The 23,055-nt window shown below is 51.0% G+C and overlaps 1 protein-coding gene across 1 annotated transcript in view; it reads left to right on the top strand.

The window, feature by feature from the left end:
- Nucleotides 1-1,006: 1,006 nt before the first annotated feature.
- Nucleotides 1,007-23,055, top strand: part of LOC105724412 (collagen alpha-2(VI) chain-like) — a 34,152-nt gene continuing 12,103 nt past the window's right edge. The window contains exons 1-17 of the mRNA XM_064372013.1: nt 1,007-1,055; nt 13,127-13,268; nt 13,382-13,980; nt 14,159-14,179; nt 14,811-14,876; nt 17,565-17,618; nt 17,701-17,745; nt 18,075-18,101; nt 18,326-18,352; nt 18,444-18,488; nt 19,625-19,678; nt 20,006-20,068; nt 20,746-20,808; nt 21,177-21,266; nt 21,896-21,958; nt 22,315-22,377; nt 22,735-22,797. Coding sequence (XP_064228083.1) covers nt 13,154-13,268; nt 13,382-13,980; nt 14,159-14,179; nt 14,811-14,876; nt 17,565-17,618; nt 17,701-17,745; nt 18,075-18,101; nt 18,326-18,352; nt 18,444-18,488; nt 19,625-19,678; nt 20,006-20,068; nt 20,746-20,808; nt 21,177-21,266; nt 21,896-21,958; nt 22,315-22,377; nt 22,735-22,797 — 1,458 coding nt within the window. The 5' untranslated portion in view covers nt 1,007-1,055; nt 13,127-13,153. The remainder of the gene's footprint in view (nt 1,056-13,126; nt 13,269-13,381; nt 13,981-14,158; nt 14,180-14,810; nt 14,877-17,564; nt 17,619-17,700; nt 17,746-18,074; nt 18,102-18,325; nt 18,353-18,443; nt 18,489-19,624; nt 19,679-20,005; nt 20,069-20,745; nt 20,809-21,176; nt 21,267-21,895; nt 21,959-22,314; nt 22,378-22,734; nt 22,798-23,055) is intronic.

The raw sequence follows: 23,055 nt of genomic DNA, 5'->3' as shown, positions 1-23,055 counted from the left end.
CCCTCGCGCGTCCGCTCTGGAGATTATTTGAAGGGAGGCCGGGCCGGGCGCGGTGGCTCGCGCCTGTAATCCCAGCGATCTGGGAGCGCCGAGCCTGGAGCCGAGACCACGACGTTGCCAAAAAAAAAAAAAAAAAAAAGGGAGGAAAGAGACGCTTTGGTTTAAACGCGGCCCTGCGCCCTGACTTGCTGCCTCCCGCGGCCTCTCGCGCTACGCAAAGTCGGGGCCTGCTGCGGGCGCCCCTCAACGAGCAGGGGTCCCGGCCCTCGGGGCGCTCGCTGCGCGGGGCCGCCCGGGATGCGAACCCCAGCCCCGCCCAGCGGAGCAGCGCGGCCTGGGCCGTGGGAGTCCAGCTCTCTCCCACAGAGGCGCACCCGGAGGTGGCGGAACCCGCCTCCACGGCGGATGGGAGCACTGCTTCCTCTCCCGTTTCGTGGATGAGGATGACGCCTGGTTGCCGTTCGTTCCGCGCGTCTTCGGTTTTGTGCAGCTCAGGGTTATTTGGGCTATTTAATCACTGACCGCGTTAGTGTCAATTTCCCCAGGTTCCTAAAGGACGTTCTTGTCAAACGCAAGCCCATGGAGCGCCAGCTCCACCGCTCCTTCCCGCAGCCCCTGGCAGCCACCATGCCGCTCTCTGCTTCCACGAATTTGGCCACTCAGGTGACTCACAGGAGTGAAAAAGTACGAAATTCTCCTTTTGTCACTGGCTTAATGTCCTCCAGATCCGTCCATGCAGTAACGTATGTTATCACGTCCTTCATTTTTAACGCTGCATCATGTCCTACTGCACGGGGTACCTGTTGTTTATCCACATCCGTCTGTCCCTGCACACGCGGGTTGCCACCGTGAATGACGCCGCTGTGAAGACAGGCACACGATTCTTCCGGATCCTACTCTCGGTTCTTTCGAGTGTGTACCCGGAAGTGCAATTGCAGATCATTCGATTTTTTAGTATTTTTGAGGAATTGCCTCAGTTTCCCACAGTGGCTGCACATTTTGGTTTCCCACCAGCGGGGCACCCAGGTCCAGCTTCTCCATATCCGCACCAATAGGTGTCATTTTCTGGTTTTTTTTTTTTTTATGTTAACCATCCCAGTGGGTGTGAGGTGGTACCTGATTGTGGTTTTGACGCATTTCCCTCGTGATTAGTGACACTGAGCATCTTGTCACGTGCTTATCAGCCATTTATATATCTCTTGGGAGAAATACCTGTTTAAGTCCTTGACCCATTTTTGAATCAGGTCGGTTGTTTTTATTGTTGTTGAATTTTAGGAGCTCTTTATATATTCTGGATATTAATCTCTTATTAGATACACAACTTACAGATATTTTCTCTCATTCTCTGGGTTGCCTTTTTACTCTGTTGATGGTGTCCTGTCACTAGATAGACGCAAAGAACGTTTTTAAATGTTGGTGTCACCCAGTTTATTTATTTTTTCTTTTGTTGCCTGTGCCCTTATCGTCATACCCAAGAAATCATCGCTCAAACCAACGTCATGAGGGTGTTGCCCATGTTTTCTTCGAAGGGTTTTAAAGTTTTAGGTCTTAAAACCTAAAGATCTGGGGCACGGATCCATTTTGAGTTAATTTTTATGTATGGTATTAGGTGAGGGTCTAACTTCATTCTTTTGCATGTGGACATCTAGTTTTCTCAACACCATTTGTTGAAAAGACTGTGTTTATTAATGGTCTTGGCAGCCTGCTCGAAAGTCGTATGTCCAAGGGTTTCTTTCTGGGCTATTTTATTCCGTTGGTCTGTATGTCTGTCTTGATGCCAGTGTCTCACTGTTGATGACTGCAGCTTTGTAGTAAGTTTTGAAATTAGGAGATGTGAGTCCTCCAGCTTTGTTGTTTTCTTTAAGGATTTTTGTTTGTTTGTTTGTCTGTTTTGGCTATTCGGGGTCCCTTAAGATTCCATATTTGGAATTTGGGTGATATTGACAAGTATTTCAATCCATGAACAAGGATGTCTTTTTTAACGTCTTCTTCAATTTCTTTCAGAAATATTTTGTAGTTTTCATCGTACAGTCTTTCACCTCCTAAGTCAATTTAAGTACTTTATTCTTTTTGATATTATAGTAAATAGAATTGTTTTCTTAATTTCCTTTGGATTGTTCATTGTTGGTGAACAGAAATACAACTGATTTTTATGTGTTGACTATGTATTGTGCTATTTTGCTGAATTTGTTTATTAGTTACAACAGTTTTAGTGGAATTCTTAGGGTTTTCTACATATGAGGTCAAATCATCAGTGAACAGAGACGATTTACTTCTTTCTTTCCAATTTGGATGCCTTTTCTTTCTTTTTCTTGCCCAATTGCTCTGGCTAGAACTTCCAGTACAGTGTTAACAGAAGCAGTGAAGCAGGCATCCTTTCTTTATTTCTGACCTTAGAGGAAAAGCTTTCAGTCCTTCACCACTGAGTATGATGTTCACTGTGACTTTTTCATATAATGTGGCTTTTATTATGTTGAGGTAGTTTCCTTCTGTTCCTAATTCGTTGTACGTTTTTGTCACGAAAAGCTACTGAATTTTGTCATATGCCTTCTCTGCATCAACTGCAATGACCACGTGAGAGGTTTTTTTTCCTCCTTCATTCTGTTAATGTGTGTTACATTGATTGATTTTTTGCATGTTGAACTATCCTTGCATTCCAGAAATAAATCCCACTTGGTCAATTCATTAATTGTATCAAACGATACTGAATTTAGTTTACTATTAATAGTATTTTCTTTAGGATTTTTGCATCAATTTTCATAAGGAATTGCAGTTTTCTTCTCTTGCAATATCTTTGTCTGGCTTTGGTATCAGAGTAATGGTGGCCTCACAAGAATGAGTTAAATAGTGTTCCCTTCTCTTCAAGTATTTTGAAAAAATTTGAGAGGGTTTGGTGTTAGTTCTTTATGTGTTTCATAGAATTCACCAGTGCAGCCATCAGGTCCAGAGGCTCTTTGTCAGGAGATTTTTGATTATTGATTCAATCTCCTTGCTAGTTATAAGTCTATTCAGATTTTCTATTTCTTCATGATTTTGTCTTGATAGGTTTTGTGTTTCTGGAAATTTTTCCATTTTATCTGTGTTATTCAAATTGTTGGCATGTAGTTGCTCGTAGTAGTCTTACAGTATTTTTTATTTCTGTGGAATTGGTAACAGTGTTGCCACTTTCACTTACAATTTTGGTAATTTGATTTTCTTCTTTTTTTCAGTCCATCTAGCTAAAGGCTGGTGGATTCTGTTGATCTTTTCAAAGAACCAACTTTTGTTGTATTTTATTTTCTCTATTATTTGTCTGTTCTCTGTTTTGTTTATCTCTGGTCTGATCTTTATTGTTGCCTTCTTTCTGCTAGCTTGGGGTTTCATTTGTTCTTCTTCTAGTTCCTTACATTGTAAAGTTAAGTTCCTGTTTGAGATCTTTCTTTTTCAGTGTAAGCATGTATAGTCAGGAGTTTCTCCCTTTGCACTGCTTTCATGTACCACAAGTTTTTAAATTTATGTTTTCATTACCATTCATCTCTAAGTATTTTATAATTTCCCTTGTGATTTCTTCTTTGATCCTTGGTTATTTAACAAGGTATTTAATTTGCACAAATTTGTGATTTTTAAAATGTTCTTGTTACTGATTTTCAACTTTACTCCCTTGTGGTCTGAAAAGATGTCTTGTATAACGTAGACCTTTCAAAATCTGTTGACACAGACGTTGTTGTTGCAACTGCCCCCATCATTGCAAGCCCTTCTCCCTCTGGTTGAAGTAACTTCCAGGAGATTGAAAGGGCTTGGCACCCTTTTTTCCCTTCATTTTTCTATTTTCTCCTTTTGAGAGGTAGACATTGAAGTCTAGCAGATTGAAAAGCAACCATATATTTGGAGAAAATTAAAAAGTCATTGTATTTGCTCAGGGGAAGTCACAGGCTCAGAAAAGACCTAAAAAGACCGTAAGTTTACACTTTATGTTGATCCCTAGCACAGAGACAGCCTACAACAGTCAAAATGATAAAAACAAGAAAAACTGGCAACATCTGGGGAGGAAAGAGATTCTGATTTCACAAAACATACAAAGAAACTTTCTTATTTCAAAGAAAAAAAAATAAACCCCAATAGAAATTGTCAGCGAAAAAGACTTGGTGGTGGATCTACTAGACAAAGGCTTTCAAAGAACTATCTTAAAGGTACTCAGATAACTAAGGGAAAATGTGGAGAAAGTCCAGAAGACAATGTAGGAACAAATGAAAATGTCAATAAAAAGCTAGAAAACTTAAATAGAAACCAAAAAGAAATTCTGGAGCTGAAAAGTACAATAACTGAAATTTAAAATTCACTAGAGAAATGCAAAGGCAGATTTCAGCAGGCAGAATAAAGAATCAGGGAACTTGAAGTAGGACAATGGAAATTATTGAGTCTGAAGAGTAGAAATAAAAAGATTGAAGAAAGGTGAACAGAGCCTAAGGGGCCTGTAGCACACCATCAAGCAAACCAGCATAAACATGGTAGGAGCCCCAGAAGAAGAGTGAGCAAAGGGAGCAGAGAGACTATTTAAAGAAATAATGGCTGAAAATTTCTGAAATATGATGAATGACATGAATATGACCATCTGAGAAGTTCAAAAAACTCCAATCAGGATGAACTTAAAGACCCACACTGAAACATTCTAATCAAATTGTCAAAACCCACAGACAAAGCTTTTGAAAACAGCAAGAGAGAATGACTCATCACATGTAAGGAATCCTCAATAAGACTTAGCAGATTTCTGATCAGAAACTTTGAAGGCCAGAAAGCAGTGGACCAATATATCCAAAGTGCTAAAAGAATAAAAACTGTCACCTGGGTGCAGTGGCTCATGCCTGTAATCCCAGCACTTTGGGAGGTCAAGGTGGCTGGATCATGAAGTCAGGAGTTCAAGACCTAGCCAGGCATGGTGGTGGGCACCTGTAATCCCAGCTACTTGGGAGGCTGAGGCAGGAGAATCCCTTGAACCTGGGGGACAGAGGGGCAGAGATCACGCCATTGCACTCCAGCCTGGGTGACAATGCAAGACTGTCTCAAAAGTAAATAAATAAATAAATAAAATAAATACTGTCTACCAAGAAGCCCATATCCAGCAAAACTGTCCTTTAAAAGTAAGGGACAAATTAAGACATTCTCAGATCAACAAAAGCTGAGAGGGTTAATCACCACTAGACCTGCCCTATGGGAAATGCCAAAGGGAGTCTTGGAGGTTGAAATAAAAGGATGATAGACAGTAACTCGAAGTTGTATGAAGAAATGAAGATCTCGGCCAGGAATAGTGGCTGACACCTGTAATCTCATCACTTTGGGAGTCCAAGGCAGGAGGATAACTTGAGCCCAGGAGTTCAAGACCAGCCTGAGCAACATAGGGAGACCCTGTCTCTACAAAATAAAAATAATTTTAAAAATTGGCCGAGCATGGTGGCGCATACCTGTGGTCCCAACTACTTCGGAGGCTGGGGGGGCAGAGTTGCTTGGGCCTGGCAGGTTGGAACTACAGTGCACTATCACCACACCACTGCACTCCAGCCTGGGCAACAGAGCAAGACTTGTCTCTAAGTAAGTAAATATCTCAGTAAAGGTAAATTATAGACAACTATAAAAGTTAGTATTGCTGTAACAATGGTGTGTAATGCTTTTTGTTTTCAACATAATTTAAGAGACTAATTATTTTAAAATAACATTAGTTTACAGTTTTAGCCACATAATGTATAAAGGTATTGTAGCAAGAGCGGCCATGAACAAAACCTCTCAAACACCGAACTGGGGAAGGAAGTGGCAGTTTATTCGGCTGGGAGCTGCAGCTGGCTAAAGCGTTAACAACCAAGCTCCCTGACAAAGAAAATCCTGGCCCTTTTAAAGGCTTACAATCTAAGAGGTACACATGTGGGAGGGTCGTGATCCGTTAGGCAAGCGTGGGAGACGTGACTAGGTAGGGGTCTGAGCAGTTGAGCAAGAACAATGCCTTCTGGGGAATATTCCTCCAAACCATGTCAGTGATCTATAGCTAAGATTGTGGTTAAGAGTAGGGGGTTTAATCTTTAACCTTTAGACTTGGCCAGTGGCACCACCCGGTCCTTCCACTGACCTCATCTGGCTGACTTTTAACTTTTACTTCCTCCTTTTCTCCAAGCACAGGCTCGGAGAAGGGGGTCTTCTTCCTCAGTATAATTTTGTGACATCAAAAACTAAAAGGGCTGGGGACAGAGCCATTCAAGGAGGAGAGTTTTATTATGCCATTGAAGCTAAACTGGTATTAATCCAATTTAGACTGATACAATTTTAGGATGTTAAATGCAATCCCCATGGTAACTACAAAGAAAATAACTAAGGAATAAATTTAAAAAGGAAATGAGAAAGGGATTAAAATGTTTCACCCCCCAAAAAAAATTAAACACAAAAGAAGACAGTAATACTGGAGGGGACCAAAAAAAAATCTATAAGGTATACAGAAAACAAATGCAAAATTAAAGAAGTCCCTCTTTATCAGTAATTACTTTAAATGTAAATGGATTAAACTCTCCAAACTCTCTCTGCAAAAAGACAGAGATTGGCAGAATGGATTTAGAAAGCCAAATTCAACTATATGCTCTCTACAAGAGATTCACCTTATATCCAAAAATATAAATAGGTTGACAGTGAAAGGATGGGCAATGATATGCTATGCAAACAGTAACCAAAAGAGAGCAAGAGTAGCTATGCTAACATCAGGAAAAACAGGCTTTCAATCAGAAAAGGTTACAAGAGGAAAAGGACATTATATATTAATAAAAGGCTCGATACAGCAAGATGTAATAATTATGAATAATTATGCACCTAATAACCATGTCTTACATTGGGAAGATTGTTGCTGGCTCTTAGTCGCTTCCAGCCTGCACGTGTTGCTTTTGTTGGAATGATGGTCATATGTGGGAGCTCAGTATCAAGAGTGCAGACTTGAGCCCACACTGCCAGACTTCAGACGTCAGCTATCAGCTGAGTGCCTTGGGCAAGTCACCTACACTAGGCCTTGGTTTCCTCAGCTGTTGGAGTGGGGATGACAATAGTACCTGTGTCCAAGGTCACAGGTCCAACGGTGAATGGTAAATGAAGGGATGTGGGACAGTATCTGGTACTAAATAATTATCGATTTTTCATTGACATTTTATACATTCTGTTTTCTTCAAAGACCCTTTGGTTCATGTTTTGCCCTCAGATACTTACTGTTCCTGAAATTTATTTGGGTGTACCATGTGAGGTAGGATTAACTTTATTTCCAGTCACAGGGTGAGCCCCCATCCCAGCCTGCTTCCACCATTCTGAGAGGCCACCGTGTCATAGCCGAAGTTCTCACATGTTGTTAAGTTCTCCTGTGTTGTTAGGTTCTCGTGTGTTGTTAAGCTCTCGTGCATTGTTAAGTTCCATGTGTTGTTAAGCTCTCGCGTGTTGTTAAGCTCTCGTGTGTTGTCAGGTTCTTGTGTGTTGTTAAGCTCTCGCGTGTTGTTAGGTTCTCGTGCATTGTTAAGCTCTCGTGTTATTAGGTTCTCGTGTGTTTTTAGGCTCTCGTGTGTTGTTAGGCTCTCATGCGTTGTTAGGTTCTCGTGCGTTGTTAAGCTCTCGTGCGTTGTTAAGCTCTCATGTGTTGTTAGGTTCTCGTGTGTTTTTAAGCTCTCGTGTGTTGTTAGGTTCTCGTGTGTTGTTAGGTTCTCGTGTACTGTTAGGTTCTCGTGTGTTGTTAGGTTCTCATGCGTTGTTAGGTTCTCGTGTATTGTTAGGTTCTCGTGTGTTGTTAGGTTCTCATGCGTTGTTAGGCTCTCATGTGTTGTTAGGTTCTCATGTATTGTTAGGTTCTCGTGTGTTGTTAGGTTCTCGTGTGTTAAGCTTTCGTGCGTTGTTAAGTTCTCGTGTGTTGTTAAGTTCTCGTGCATTATTAGGTTCTCGTGTGTTGTTAAGCTCTCGTGTCTTGTTAGGTTCTCATGTGTTGTTAGGTTCTCGTGTGTTTTTAAGCTCTCGTGCATTGTTAAGCTCTCGTGCGTTGTTAGGTTCTCGTGTGTTGTTAAGCTCTCGTGCGTTAAGCTCTCGTGCGTTATTAGGTTCTCGTGTGTTGTTAGGTTCTCGTGTGTTGTTAAGCTCTCGTGCATTAAGCTCTCGTGCGTTATTAGGTTCTCGTGTGTTGTTAAGCTCTCGTGTGTTAAGCTCTCGTGCATTGTTAAGCTCTCGTGCGTTAAGCTCTCGTGCGTTATTAGGTTCTCGTGTGTTGTTAAGCTCTCGTGTGTTAAGCTCTCATGCGTTGTTAAGTTCTCATGCATTGTTAGGTTCTCGTGTGTTGTTAAGCTCTCGTGTGTTGTTAGGTTCTCGTGTGTTGTTAAGCTCTCGTGTGTTAAGCTCTCGTGCATTGTTAAGCTCTCGTGCGTTAAGCTCTCGTGCGTTATTAGGTTCTCGTGTGTTGTTAAGCTCTCGTGCGTTAAGCTCTCGTGCATTGTTAAGCTCTCGTGCGTTAAGCTCTCGTGCGTTATTAGGTTCTCGTGTGTTGTTAAGTTCTCGTGTGTTAAGCTCTCGTGCGTTGTTAAGTTCTCATGCATTGTTAGGTTCTCGTGTGTTGTTAAGCTCTCGTGTGTTGTTAGGTTCTCGTGTGTTGTTAAGCTCTCGTGCGTTAAGCTCTCGTGCGTTATTAGGTTCTCGTGTGTTGTTAAGTTCTCGTGTGTTAAGCTCTCGTGCATTGTTAAGCTCTCGTGCGTTGCTAATTAGGTTCTCGTGTGTTTTTAAGCTCTCATGTGTTGTTATGCCCATTGTTGTGTGTACTATCGGCCTGTTCTGGCACCAAAACCAAAACTGTGATTTTATTGTTTCATTTGCACTTGATAGCACAAGTTTTCTCATCACTCTTTATTTTTATTTTGCTCAACTACTCTTGCTTTTACTTCCAAGTGAAACTTTCATTTTGCAAACTCCTATCCACAAAAAAAGCAAAAACAATTTCTTGGAAATTTTAATTAAAATTACATTCAATTATAGATTCATTTAGAAATAACTGATATTTTTAAATATCAGTTTAAGATAGTGGGATGGTTTCTTATCCAAAACAAGGTTTGTTTCTCCAATATATTCCTAAAAAAAAAAAAAAAAATTGAGTTTTTTTCCTAAGTCTTGCACATTTTTATTCAGTTAATTCCTTGAGTTTTTGTTGTTTTTATTGCTAGTGTAAATAGCATTTTTTCTGCAACGTTTTCTAACTGGTTGTTACTGATAGAAGAATATCAATAACTCTTTGTATATTGAGGACTAAGTTCTGGTTTTCTTATCTTGCCTATATTCCTATCTAAGGGGTCTGGAGAGTCATGCCCTACAAACCATCATTCTCATCAGATGGGTTTTATCTAATGCTGTATGTCATGACTTACTTTCCAGTCTGACTCTGGCATAACATTATGTGACAAAGAAGAAAATCAAAATATTTTACCACCAAAAATATTTCTTTGCCACATTTTGAAATGGCCCTGCAAAGCCATCCTTTATTGGGGAAAATTTGCATCTGTAAAGAATCTCTAGTAACATAGCTAGATCTTTTTCTTCCAGGCCTTCCCAATCCTGAAGATATTAAGAGTCTAGCACATTTTAAAGATCTGAATAGGAAACATTTGTCATCTATTGTTTCTAAGGGCAGCCACTATAAGACTTCAAAAGAACCCTGGTCTCCACAATCTTTTATCTTAACCTGAACATTTCCTTTCTATTAATCCCAGGTCTTTAGACAAACTCAATCAATTGTCAACCAGAAAATGTTTAAATTCTCCTGTAGTCTGGAAGCTGCCCCTCCCCACTTTGAATTGTCCCGCCTTTCTGGACCAAACCAATGTATTTCTCAAATGTATTTGATTGATGGCTCATGCCTCCCTAAAATGAATAAAACCTAGCTGTACCCCAGCCACCTTGGGCACATGTTCTCAGGACCTCCTGAGAGCCGTGTCACAGGCCATGATCATTCATATTTGGCTCAGAATAAATCTCTTCAAATATTTTACAGAATTTGACTCTTTTCATCAATAGTATATTTATCTAAGTGACTCACTAAATTCATTGTCTTTCTCTCCCCTGCTTTCTTTCTCTCCCTCGCTTTCACTTTAAAAAAAAAACTTTGTTCAGTTGATTTTCTGGGTAGACGATCCTATCTTTAACAAGGACAGCTTTGTCTCTTCTTTTCCAACATTTATCCTTCGTTTCTTTTTACTGTCTTATTGCATTGGCTTCCAACGCAACACTGAATAGTAGAGTAAGATCAGCATTCTTTCCCCCACCCCGTTTTTTTAATGCACCTAATAAGCATCTAATAAGCATCATCCTTCTCGTGCAGGAATTTTTAACCCAGGGTTAGATCTATGAATGGAATCCCCAAATTCCTGTACATAATTTCTGTATATGAGTATCTATGCATTTCAGTAAGGTGAAATTGTCTAGACTCTTAAAAGGTCCATGACCACAAAGATAAGAACCACTACTTTAGCTTTTCCTGTAAAATACGATGTGAGCTCTTGATTTGAAATGTGTATCCTTTATAACGTTATTTCTACTCCCAAATTTCTTACAGGTTCTACCTTGTCTGGTTGTTATTGCTTCTTAATTAGAAATGGACGTTTTGGGGACCTACTGAAGCAATTGCATATTTTCTTCTTCTTATGTTGATGTGATATTAACATATTCCCTAGTGTTTGTGGAATCACTGTATTTTTAACCAACTTCCTATTATAGTTCTGGTATAGCGGCCCTTAACATACTATTAGATCTTAGTTTTTAAGATTGGCTAGGATTTTTGTGATAACGTTATGGGATCTTTAGGGTGTTACTTTTCTGGCCTGAATCCTCTGTGGCTGGTGGCACCTTTGCCCAAGTTCTTGTCCTGTATGCAGGAAGAATGAGGTACGCAGACAAGTGGAGGGTGAGCAAGACAAAGGGAAGCTTTACTGAATGTTAGGACGGCTCACAGGAGACCCGCAGCGGGCAGCCCTCTCTGTAGGCAGGTTGTCTTGTCAAGTGTTCAGCTCTCAGCAGAGAGGAGGCCCTGGAGAGGGTAGCTCCTCTCTGCAGCTGGTTGTCCCACCCTGTGCCCTGCTCTGAATCAGCCTGGGGCTTTTGTGGGCCTCAGAGTGGGGAAGTGTGTGCTGATTGGTCCATGGGCAGCCATGTGCAGGCCTAGAAAAAAGCACCATGAGTGCCCCCTCAAGTCCATAGAACTGGCAGCCTGGCCCCCAGGCTTCAGACCTGCCCCAGCGGGAAGGTGGGACTTCACTGGGGACCCACCTCTTTCTTCCCAGGAGCCTGTCTGCCTCCTGCAGCCATCCATGGTGCCCAGGCTGCTGGCACCAAGGGGCACCTGCAGGCCAGCACCCAGCTGCCCTCAGCACCCCCCACAAGCTTCCCCTCCTGCGCTCCTCAGTGCCCAAAGTCTGAAGGGGCCAAAGCAGCAGGGGGCTGGCATGTCAGCATGGCCGCAAGCATGTGCACACACAGCCAGGCTGTGACAGCACCTGGGCTCTGCCCCGACTCCGCTCTGAGACTGGAGCGGGTGTCTGGAGCGGGAAGAGGCTGGGCAGCAGGAGCAGGCACCCAAGCCTACAAGGGCAAGAGGGGCCTTCCCTGGCCCCCCAAGAGTGCAGGGATGCCTGGATCAGCAGCCCTAGTTTTGGCTGCTCCAGCTGCGCCGGGGTGGGGCAGGCTCCTGCCTGCTCCACGGAGCACGAGGCCCGGATCACAGCCACGACTTAGGTGGCTGCATTTGTGCCCAAGGAGCTCCCGCACCACCAACCTGGAAGGGGCAGGGCTCCCACTTGTCCCAGCTCCTGCTGGCTCCACGGAGCTTGGCACCTGGCCACACTCTCTCACCCCAGGCCTTTACTGGACCTAGGCCTGCATCCCGGGCAGGGGCGACGCCGCTGCAAGCTCCCCTTCACCCGGCATGCCACCCGACCCGGCCTCATCGCAGCAGCCCCCAGGGAGGCAGTCTGCGGGGTTGGGGGGTGTCTGCCTCTTCCCCGTGCCTTCCCCAAGCAGCCAGCGTGATGGCAGCGGCCACACCAGATGGCATGCCACTGCCATCAGTAATATTTATAGTGATATTTATCTGTAGAGTTACTTTTAGGGATTTTGTTTTAATCAAGCTTTGGTCACGGGTTATGCCAGGTTTAAAAATGAATTGGGAAAATGTTTGTCTTTGTATGTTCTAAAACAAGCTAAATAGCATAGAAGTGCTAGTCCTTGAAAGCGTGAAAGAACTCACCCACAAACTGCCTGAGCTGGCGTTTGTGAAGGGACTTCATTCCTCCCCGGGCCCCAGGCTCGGTGGGTCTGGCCTGCGTCACCTCGTCATTGACGAAGCCGCAGCATCACAGCAACCCTTCAGGGCCCTCTCCTGCAGCCCCTCCCCGGTTCCAGTGCTAGGACACGCATCCGTCTGCACCGGGGGGAGGGCAGCACTCAGACCCCTGCATCGTCCTGGATCTACATGCTCGGAACCAGCCCTGTGCCCATTCCACCCAGCTACTGCCAGCCCCACTCTGCGGAGCCAGCAGGCACGAGGCCCTTCCTGACGGCCTCCTGGAGCTGGAGCTCAGGCCAAGCCACAGGGCACCAGGGAGGACAGACCTGCAGAAAGGAAAACCAGGCTAATGATGGCCATGTCCCCACACTTCACAGGGTCCTCCCCCCTCCTTATGAAGGTCCTGTTTAAAGGGATTGGAGCCAGGCTGGAGAGAGAGTGCCTGGCTCTACAGAGAAGCCCGTGTGGGGAAGCTGGGATCTTTCGCCCGCCCTCCCCTCTGTGCTGCTTCCGAGACAGCCCCGGGCAGGGGGGCGGGCTCCAGACAGTGGTGCTCCATTCCATTCCGTGCCAGCGGCCCAACTGCCTACTCCACCCAGCTCTGGAGGGCATGGAGGGGCCTTGAACACCCAAATCCCACCCAGGGCAGAGCGAGAGGGCACAGCCCCCGAGTCCAGATGCTGGTGACGGTGTGCGCCAGGCGCAGACCCTGCTTCCTTAAAGACTGAGGGCAGTGCCCCCGATCCCACCGACCTTGTGTGTGCACCTGCCATGGGGAGGGGTGCAGGAGGGGGGCATGGGGCATCCGCAGTGACCCCACCCTCCTTGCAGGACTTCAAGGCCACAGCTCCCGCCGAGATGCTCCAGGGTCCGCGCTCCACGCTCCTGCTCTGGGGAATCCTGGGGGTCATCTGGGCCCAGCAGCAGGAGGTCATCTCACCAGACACAGCCGAGAGAAACAACAACTGCCCAGGTGCCAGAGGTTGGGGTCCGGGGGCTCAGGGCGTGCAGGGGGCAGTCAGGACAAACCACAGGCACGGGACCAGGAGTCGGGGCTGGCTCGAGACAGGTCCTGTGCCCCCACAGAGAAGACCGACTGCCCCATCAACGTGTACTTCGTGCTGGACACGTCGGAGAGCGTCACCATGCAGTCCCCCACGGACATCCTGCTCTTCCACATGAAGCAGTTCGTGCCACAGTTCATCAGCCAGCTGCAGAACGAGTTCTACCTGGACCAGGTGGCGCTGAGCTGGCGCTACGGCGGCCTGCACTTCTCCGACCAGGTGGAGGTGTTCAGCCCGCCGGGCAGCGACCGGGCCTCCTTCATCAGGAGCCTGCAGGGCATCAGCTCCTTCCGCCGCGGCACGTTCACCGACTGCACGCTGGCCAACATGACGGAGCAGATCCGGCTGCACGGGAGCAAGGGCACCGTCCGCTTCGCCGTGGTCATCACCGACGGCCACGTCACCGGCAGCCCCTGTGGCGGCATCAAGCTGCAGGCCGAGCGGGCCCGTGAGGAGGGCATCCGGCTGTTCGCGGTGGCCCCCAACCAGAACCTGAAGGAGCAGGGCCTGCGGGAGATCGCCAGCACGCCACACGAGCTCTACCGCAGCGACTACGCCACCATGCTGCCCGACTCCACCGAGATCGACCAGGACAACATCAACCGCATCATCCAGGTCATGGTGAGCCACGGGCCGCGGGCGGCGGTGGGGAGTCCACCCACTCCCAGCCTCACTTTACCCGGAGGCAGAAGGAGGAGGCTCCGGGCAGGACCTGGGCCACGCAGGTGTCCCTCGACCCCCACCCAGACTCAAGGTGCAGCCACCCCAGAGCTAACCAGCACTTCCATCTTTTCTGCAGAAACATGAAGCCTACGGAGAGGTGAGTGGGCGTCCTTTCCTGCCCATGCTGGCGACCTCTGACACAGCAGACATGAGCACGCTGGGCTGCCAACTCCTGGCACCTCCAGGCTGGACAGATGAGAGGAGCAGAGGGAGCCCCCTGCTCCGCGTTGGACCTGAGGCCTTTGGGTCTGGACAGCTGGCTCCCGGCCAAAGCCAGGCTGTTTAGATCCCCTGGGGATCAGCGTTAGGGTCACCCACAGAGCACGTGTTACAAGGAGCAGTCGAGGGTCCGGCCCCCAGGCGGGCAGGGTCCATCCGCCCGGGACTCAAGGCCCAAGCCCAGCCCAGCAGGTCATGGGGAAGGAACTGGCACCGTCGGGTCCCGGCCTTTCTTCCCTTCTGTTTTCTGTCATGGCTTAAGCCAGCCTTGGTTTTCCAGAACTTGCTTAGAACACTTGACATAACCAAACTCTCTGGCTTGTCCCTGGTGGGGGCGGAGCCTCACAGCGCCCCACGTCTGCTCCTTCAGCCCAGCCCGGGGTCTCAGGGCATCTCAGCGTCTCCTTGGCCCCTGCCGAGGGTCGTGGGCTACACGTGCTGAGCCCCTGCCCTGCCACCTGGGGACTGTCCCACCCATGTGACCGTCTGTCTCCGCTTCCTCGTTTCAGTGCTACAAGGTGAGCTGCCTGGAAATCCCTGGGCCCCCTGGCCCCAAGGGCTACCGTGGACAGAAGGTAAGATGCCCAGACCGCCCGTGGGATCTGCTCACTGGGAAGCCCCGATTTATTTTGAAATCCACATTTAAGGCCAGCCGTGCCTCCGATGGTCTCAATACTTCTGACCCTAGAGGAACTAAAATTCATTTTTGTCTAATTCCTTTTAAATGGTATATTGAGAAAAGCAGAAACTTTTAAAAAATTATTAAGCTATGCCATTAAAATGCTTTTGTAAGCAAGCATCTTCAAGTAAGTAAATAAAATGTGAGATGCATTACAGTTAAAATATGATTGCTCATTGATATGAACGAACCTCTTTTGTGGTTCATTACGTAAGTGGTTTTAGGGAGTCTGGTTTGAATGTCCCTGTGTTTTGTAGGGCTGTTGGGCACCACAGGGTCGTGGGGTGTCCCTTGCACTGTGCTGAGGTGCAGGATCCGAGCAGGAAACAGGACACTGAAGAACTGGGGAAGAGCAGCTGGACTCGGGGGCCACACCACCTATGAGCGGGGACAGGCGAGGCACTGAACACGCAGAAATATATGTATTTATTAGGTACAGGCAGGGGCAAAGGTCCTAAGTCAGGTCATCATCTACAGGCTTAGCGATAGGGCACACATAATCACGTGAGTCACAAGTGAGGGGGCCACCCCATATGTCACCTGGGCAGAGAGGGGGGCCGTACACAGTAGGGGCCTGTGCCATGTGCAGTAGTAGAGGGTCGTGTGCAGAAAAGGCGTCCACCCCCGTTAGGTCACCGAGGCAAGGAGGTGGGCCGTGTGCAGTAGAGGTGGGGCGTGTGCAGTAGGGGTCCATGCCGTGCCGTGTGCAGTAGTAGAGGGTCGTGTGCAGAAAAGGCGTCCACCCCCGTTAGGTCACCGAGGCAAGGAGGTGGGCTGTGTGCAACAGGTGTCATGCGCAACACTTCTTATCTGGGGGCTGGAGACTTCAAAGGATTTCTAACAGAAGGATACTCTAAGCCAATGCAGTGGGAGCTGACAGACTTGTGCTCTTCTCTTAAGATATTTATGGGAGGATTCTTTGAGCCAGCACAGAAGCGAGAAAAGACTGACAGGGTGTACAGCCACCGTGAGTGGTCACACCAGAGGGGTTCCTCTCCCTCGGTTACTTCCAGGATCTCAGGCCTGAGGCCGACTTTCCACAGGAACTGGACGCAAGGTGCTACAACTCCTTTATCAGGAGGAGAGGCTCCTGCTCCAAGCCTGCCATACAGCGTGTGCCGGGTCTTTGGTTCTCGTCCTGGTCTGGCTGTTTTCCCATGTACGGCTTCTGTTCTGTGACTGCTCTAGGCATTCCTCCTGCTACAAACTACCATATGGTTATATGGAAGGATTCCATAAATCAGCACTGAATGTGTCAGTGCAGCTCCGGCTACAACACCTGTATGATTATATAGAAAGATTATATGGAACTAAGTATGCCAGATATAAGTATTAAGTATGATATATAAACTAGATATATGTAAGCAGTAAGTTATGCTTCAGGCACTGATTCTATAAACTAAGGTATGATTATATATAAAGGAAACAGCTGAGTAATAACACTGTAAGATATTCCTCATGCACTAATTGTACCCGGGGTCTGGACAGTTCTTCCTCCTCGGTGCCCATGGCGTCTGTTACCCACACGTTTTCCTAACAGGTACATAAAATAAAATCCTTGAAAAACTCACTAACAGAGTATGCGAAACTCCAGTAATTCACATCTGTCAAAAATTATGAAGAAAGGCGTAGGAGGAGAGAGCACCTTCTGAGGAGAAGAAATAAGGAACTGGCCGTTACAGAGGAAGTCACTGCTAAGTAGCTCGTGTTTCTCTAAATTTGGATGACAGCTGTCTAAACCAGGAGGTTTCTGGATGTACTTTCTCCAAGATGAGACATCTCCAGGCTGCAGGCCAAATCCTGCCACCTCCTTCCCTGGCTTCTCCAATCCTGGCGGCAATGCCTACCCCACCACAGCTGGCAATGAATTTGCCACTTGGGGCAGCCTTGACTGCACAGAGAGGTGCAATGACCCGTCCTGTGGGCAGGGCCACTGGAGGCTGCCACAGGGATCACTAGTGGTTAGAGTTTGAGGGGTGACAAGGTGCCAATGGGAGCCCAGGACAGAGCACAGCTGTGGTGTTCCAGAAGCCTCTGCCCACCTCACCCCCTGCCCTGAGTGTCCCCCCTTTTCTTCCCTTTGACCTCCTAATTCCTCCCCTTTCCTCTCCTCCTCTTTGCACTTAAATTGGGAGCATATCAATAAATAGATGAACTTATTCAATAAAATTCTGTGTCATAGGTTAAAATTTTAATTCCAAGGGAGTGTAAACTTTATGTGGTTTTCTGAAGTCCTAATCTGTCTAAAGTGACTTAGATAAAGGAATTAATCTTTGTAGTGATGAGACCTGGGCATCACTGGAGAATTGGAGGCCAGTGTTGGCCATGGTCACAGCCCCTGGGTGCAGAAGGCACCCGCCATGGGCCAGGCACCCCACCCCCAGGCTGCTGTTCTGGCTCCATCTTGCAGGTGGTTTTCTGGGAAGCTTCCCTCAGAGCTGGAAGAAATGAGTCAAAGCAAGCCCCAGTCTGACAGAGGCTGGGCCCCTGGGGAGCAGCTGACACCAAGACATCTCCACCTGGGTGGGGTCCCCACCTGCCAACCCTGCCTCAGTTTACCCTTTTCTCTGTTGTCTGCTTTCAGGGTGCCAAGGGCAACATGGGTGAGCCGGGAGAGCCAGGCCAGAAGGGAAGACAGGTGAGTGTCCTTGCCCCACACCTGCCTTGCCTGCAGCCCAGCGCCCAGGGATGGGCTCACACAGCTGCTTTGTCCTTCACAGGGAGACCCAGGCATCGAAGGCCCCATTGGATTCCCAGGACCCAAGGTGAGTGAGCTCGACAAGGGCCTGGCTCCACCATGCGGCCCCAGCACTGCCAGGCAGGCTCCCCCCGAGCCCAGCCTCAGCCTCAGCCCCAGCCCCTACCACCCTCCTGCCAGCTACCAAGGAACAGAAGCGCCTCGATAGCTTGATGGCCGCCCCAAAACCCAGCCTCTGGCCCAACTCTGGGCTCAGCCTCCTCCACAGACTCTTTGTCGAGAATTCCGGATGCCAGCAGCCCCCGGAGCACTCCCCTCAGCCTGCAGGGCCAGCCCTTCCCTTCCTGTGTCTCCGCAGAGCCCCTCACTAACGCCCCTCTCTCCTCCTGCCCCCAGGGTGTTCCTGGCTTCAAAGGAGAGAAGGCTAACAGACCTGAGACCTGCATCGCCTTGGCCCAGACCAGACCCACCTCGCAGTGCTTGCTGAAGCCCGTCATTGCTCCTGGGGCACCAGGCTGGGCTTTTCTCAGTGGTAGCTTTGGGGGTTTCTGGGGGATCCTGTGGCCTTGAGCTTGGCCCCCCCAGAGACAGCAATGCCCATGATGCTTTGAGACACCAAGCTAACTGCCCTGACTTTCCTTCTGCAGGGCGAATTTGGAGCCGATGGTCGCAAGGTAGGCTGGCAGGGTGGGCAGAGCCCCTTCTTTCTGCTACTCAGAGGGCAGAAGGACCGGGGCTAACGGAGTCCGCTCTTCCTCTCTCCAGGGGGCCTCCGGCCTGGCTGGCAAGAATGGGACCGATGGACAGAAGGTAGAGGGAGCCTCAGGCTCACAGCTGGGCCTCCAGCCTCTGCAGAGCCCTCAGATCAAGTCTGAGCTATCAGCTTACACACACGTGTGTGCACACACAAACAAGCTTGCACATGCACACACACATGCATGCACACGCAAACACCCCCACACATGCACATGCACACACGTGCATGCACACAAACATCCACACACATGCACACACACGTGCTTGCACACACCCATGCACCACACACACGCCACACCCATGCACACAGGAGCACACTCGCACATGCACACATGCACACAAACACCCACACACATGCACACACCCACACACATGCACATACACACGTGCATGCACACACCCACACACATCACACATATACATATGCACACACATGCCCACACACACTTGCGTGCACACAGACATCCACGCACCACACATACCACACACGTGCATGCACACCCATGCACCACACACATGCACACACCCATAAACACATGCACATGCATACACCCACACACATCACACACACATACACACACAAACACCCACACACATCACACACACATGCACACACACATGTGCAAACACCCACACACCACACAGACATGCACACGCACATGCACACACACATATCACACCCACCACAACGCACACGTGTGTGCACACACCCACATGCATCACACGTGCACACGTGTGCACACAAACTTGCACACATGCACACCAACACGCACGTGCACGCACGCACACACGCACACACACGCTGTGCAAGGTCACTCCAACTTCCAGGCTTCACCAGCCTGCATCTAATTCAAGGCTGCACGTCCTGTCTTGGGGCGGTTCCACAGCTGCCCACAGAGGCCGGCAACAAGCCCACCCCCTCCCTGCTGGAGCCACAGGAGAGCCCCACCCACTCCTTCTGGGGAGCTCTAGCTCTGCCCTCCTCCAGAGGGGAACGTCCTCTGTGCCCAGGGAGCTCTAGCTCTGCCCTCGGGGATGGCACCGGCCACTCTGCCTCCCAAGAGGCTCCTCAGCAGCCGTGGCCTCATTGTGCACCCCATGTGCCGGGAGGGGGCGCTGCAGTCCCAAGGTGCAGAACCTGCCCAGGCCCCAGAGCCCCGCCCTGAGACTCCTCCCGCCCCCTTCTTCAGGGCAAGCTGGGGCGCATCGGACCTCCTGGCTGCAAGGGAGACCCCGGAAACCGGGTAAGGGCCACTCACACCCCTCCTTCAGCCTTGGCTCTGGGGGCACGGGTGCCTGGCGGAGCGGGAGGATGGCCGCGGCTGCCATGGGAGCTTGAGTTCGCCCTGCACCCCATCACCCCAAGCCCAGCATTCTTTCGGGTCGGGGTTATGTGAGGAAATCCCCCTGGGAGCTGAGGCGTCCCAGGCTTCGGTGTCTGCACAGCTCCATTTCCCTGCACAGCAGTCCGGGCCTGGCCTCTAAGAGAGGGTGGGACATAGGGGCTCGGGCCCTGGCTCGTGGGGAGAAGCTCGCTGTGAGCCAGGCTCCACCTCTCACTTCTCTCTCAGGGCCCCGATGGTTACCCGGGGGAAGCAGGGAGCCCGGGGGAGCGAGGAGACCAAGGTGGCAAGGTAAGTGGCCTTCCCAGGGTGCAGACGGCCGGGGCGGCGTGGTCACCAGCCTCCAGGGGCCTCCCTGACCCCATGAGGGGCCTCCTGGAGGCAGCCCCAGCTGAGAAGCTGAGCAGAGAAGGCCTCTCCCGAAACACTGCTCAGTGAGGAGTCAATGGCCGTGAGATGCAGCGGTGCCCACCCGGGGCTTCATCAACTTGCTTCTCACCCGGGGCTGCTCATCCAGCTTGGGGAGCTCCACGGCTGCCCACCTAGGCCTCAGCAGCAAGCCCACCTCCTCCTGAGTGGAGCCCCAGAAAGCCCCCCAGCATCTCCTGGAGCTCCCATGGGAACGCTCTCTGTGCCACGGGGGCTCTGTTCTCCTGGGCCGCCTGCAGTGTCGCCCTGTCCCTGGCTGCCCCAGGATCCCCACGGGTGGCTTTTCTCTGGGAGCTCTTGGACCTGGGGCCACCCACTTCCTGTCCACCTTCCCTCAACCTGAGCCCAAATCTGGCTGAGTCCACTGTGCAGATGCACTGAGGCCCTGCCCTTGACCCACACTCTGCCCTCTGCCAGCATGGAGGTTCCGGCAGCCCCCCAGCATCTGGCATCCCGGATGCAGCCCCAAGGCTGACCATGGGTCCTGCAGCCCCTTTCCCTGCCAAAAAACATCAGACTGATTCTGCAAACCCTTCCAGGGGGAACCTGGCCGCCCAGGACGCAGAGGGCCCCCGGGAGACAGCGGGGCCAAGGGAAGCAAGGTGAGCTCCTCTGCCTCTGCCTGCAGCTCAGCTGGCCACACTCACGCCCACGGCCTGGGCGGAGGGGCACACTGGCCACCATCTCTGCTGTCACCATGATGCCCCTTGGGCTCTGGGGACGTGGGGAGGGACAGGAAGGATGGGCCATGTACCCTGAGCCACCAGCCCCTCCAACCTGTGCCCTCCTCATGGGGCCGAGCCAGCTCCAGGGAGCCCTGCAGGGCCCCCACATGCCCGGCAAGCAGGTTCTGCTGAAGACAGCAGGGGCTTCACGCCACACGCCAGGAGTGACTGCACCTCAGGGCCCAGCATCGGGCCCTGCCATGGCCCCTGCCCCGGAGTGACTGTGCTGCCCCCTCCATCCCCAGGGCTATCAAGGCAATGACGGATCCCCAGGAAGTCCAGGCCTGAAAGGAGCGAAGGGCGGGCCCGGGCCCCGAGGACCCAAAGGCGAGCCCGTGAGTCCCTGCCTCAGGGCCCCCTCTGAGCCCCTGCACCCCGCCTTGCAGCTCGAGGAGGACCCCCAGCTGGCCAGCCACAGCCAGGCCCCCATCCCGAGATATGGGACTGGACCACCCCACAGAACCCCAGGGCTGAACTTAGAGGGGAGGCCCAAGTGGGTCCCCCATGGCGTTCCCTAACCCAGCACCAGCTGCCCAGAGCTTCCTGCAAGGGATGGGCACGGCCCGTCCAGTGCTGACCCCTCCACTCTGACGCAGTCCAAGCTCGGGGCCTGCCTGGGAGTGACCAGAGTGACTGGATGGCACCAGGTCCCCGCCGGGCCCCAGCCCATCACCTCAAACACCACTCCCAGGACATCCGACTCAACCCGGAGCCTCCCCATATCATTCTTAAATCGTCGAATGGGCGGGAGGCACCCAGCAAAGGGTGGAGGGCTGGCAGCACAGCCCGGGGCAGGCTGAGGCCGTCGGGAAGGAGCCCAGAGATCCAGGTCTCAGGTCCCAAAACTGGAGGCTCACGGAGAGAACGGAGCACTGGTCCTGGCGCGGCCGCAGGCACGCCTCCACCCTCCAGGTCTCTGGGCTTGGCTGCAGCCCCCACTCACCCACACGCCTGTTCTCTGTAGGGGCGCAGGGGAGACCCCGGCGCCAAGGGCAGCCCAGGCATCAATGGCACCAAGGGGGAGAAGGTGAGTCCTTGCTGGAGGCGCTGCGGGGTCCGCTGTGCTGCCCGTGGCCCTGCTGGTGAGGGCCTGGCCCAATTCCTCCCCAGAACAGAGCTCCAGGGCCTCACCCTCCGGGGGTCACTCCCTGCAGAGTCTGGGAACGCAGCCCTGAGATCCCCATGCCCCATTCCCTGCTGAGGGAGCTCCACCACTCGCCAGGCACACCCCACACAGCTGTGCAGGCACCACTCACCCCCGGCCCACTGAGGCACCGCTTACCCCGGGGCCCCTCCCCCGCCCCTGGACACACCCGCCTCTCACATGGACCCAGGTCCAAGGCCTCAGCTGAGATCCACGGGGCCTCCCTTCCCTTCCCACAGGGGGACCCTGGCCCTGAGGGGCCCCGAGGCCTGGCTGGAGAGGTCGGCAACAAAGGAGCCAAGGTAGGGGGAGTCAACGGGGGCTGCACCCCAAGGTAGGAGGGGCCACACCCTAAGGTAGGGGAACGACAGGGGCTGCAGCCCAAGGGGAGGGACCCGGGCAGGGGTTGTACCACGAGGGAGGCAGGAGCTACACCCAGAACCCGGCCTGCTCCCTGCAGTGTGGCAGGGCTGAGGGTCAGGAGGAGCCGCAGCCTCCAGGAGGGTCACCGATGCACCCCTCCTGGGGTCCGGACTGCTGCTGTGAGGCCACACCCGCCTCACACCCCAGGCCCTGCCAGTGTCCACAGGATTGATTTCGGGGTCTCCAAGATGCCGCTGTCAGTCAAGAGGACCCCAACCTCCTCCCTTTTCTTCCAGGGAGACCGAGGCTTGCCTGGACCGAGAGGCCCCCAGGGTGCTCTTGGGGAGCCAGGAAAGCAGGTCAGTGCAGAGCGCCTGTGGCCCCAAGCTAGCGGTGCGGCCCGTGCCCTCCGACCCCATGGTCCACTCCCTTTTTGTCCGTGGGGGGCAGACTGCTGCCAGCCACCGTCCCCATAGCAAACCCAGGCAGCAGGTCCTGGACCCAGAAGCGAGGACCTGCTCCCTTAGACCCTGAGTACCTCACACGCCCCCTCAGCCCCAGCCCCTGGTCCTGCCCTCAAGGACCTCGGTCGGGGAGTCGGGGGCAAGGCGGTGGGC

This window comes from Aotus nancymaae, unplaced genomic scaffold (genome assembly GCF_030222135.1).
Source record: "Aotus nancymaae isolate 86718 unplaced genomic scaffold, 86718_ANA_hifiasm-v0.15.2.pri h1tg000260l, whole genome shotgun sequence".
NCBI classification, from domain to species: Eukaryota; Metazoa; Chordata; class Mammalia; order Primates; family Aotidae; genus Aotus; species Aotus nancymaae.
The sequence above is the reverse complement of the archived record's forward strand: the minus strand, read 5'-3'. Positions and strand labels throughout refer to the sequence as shown.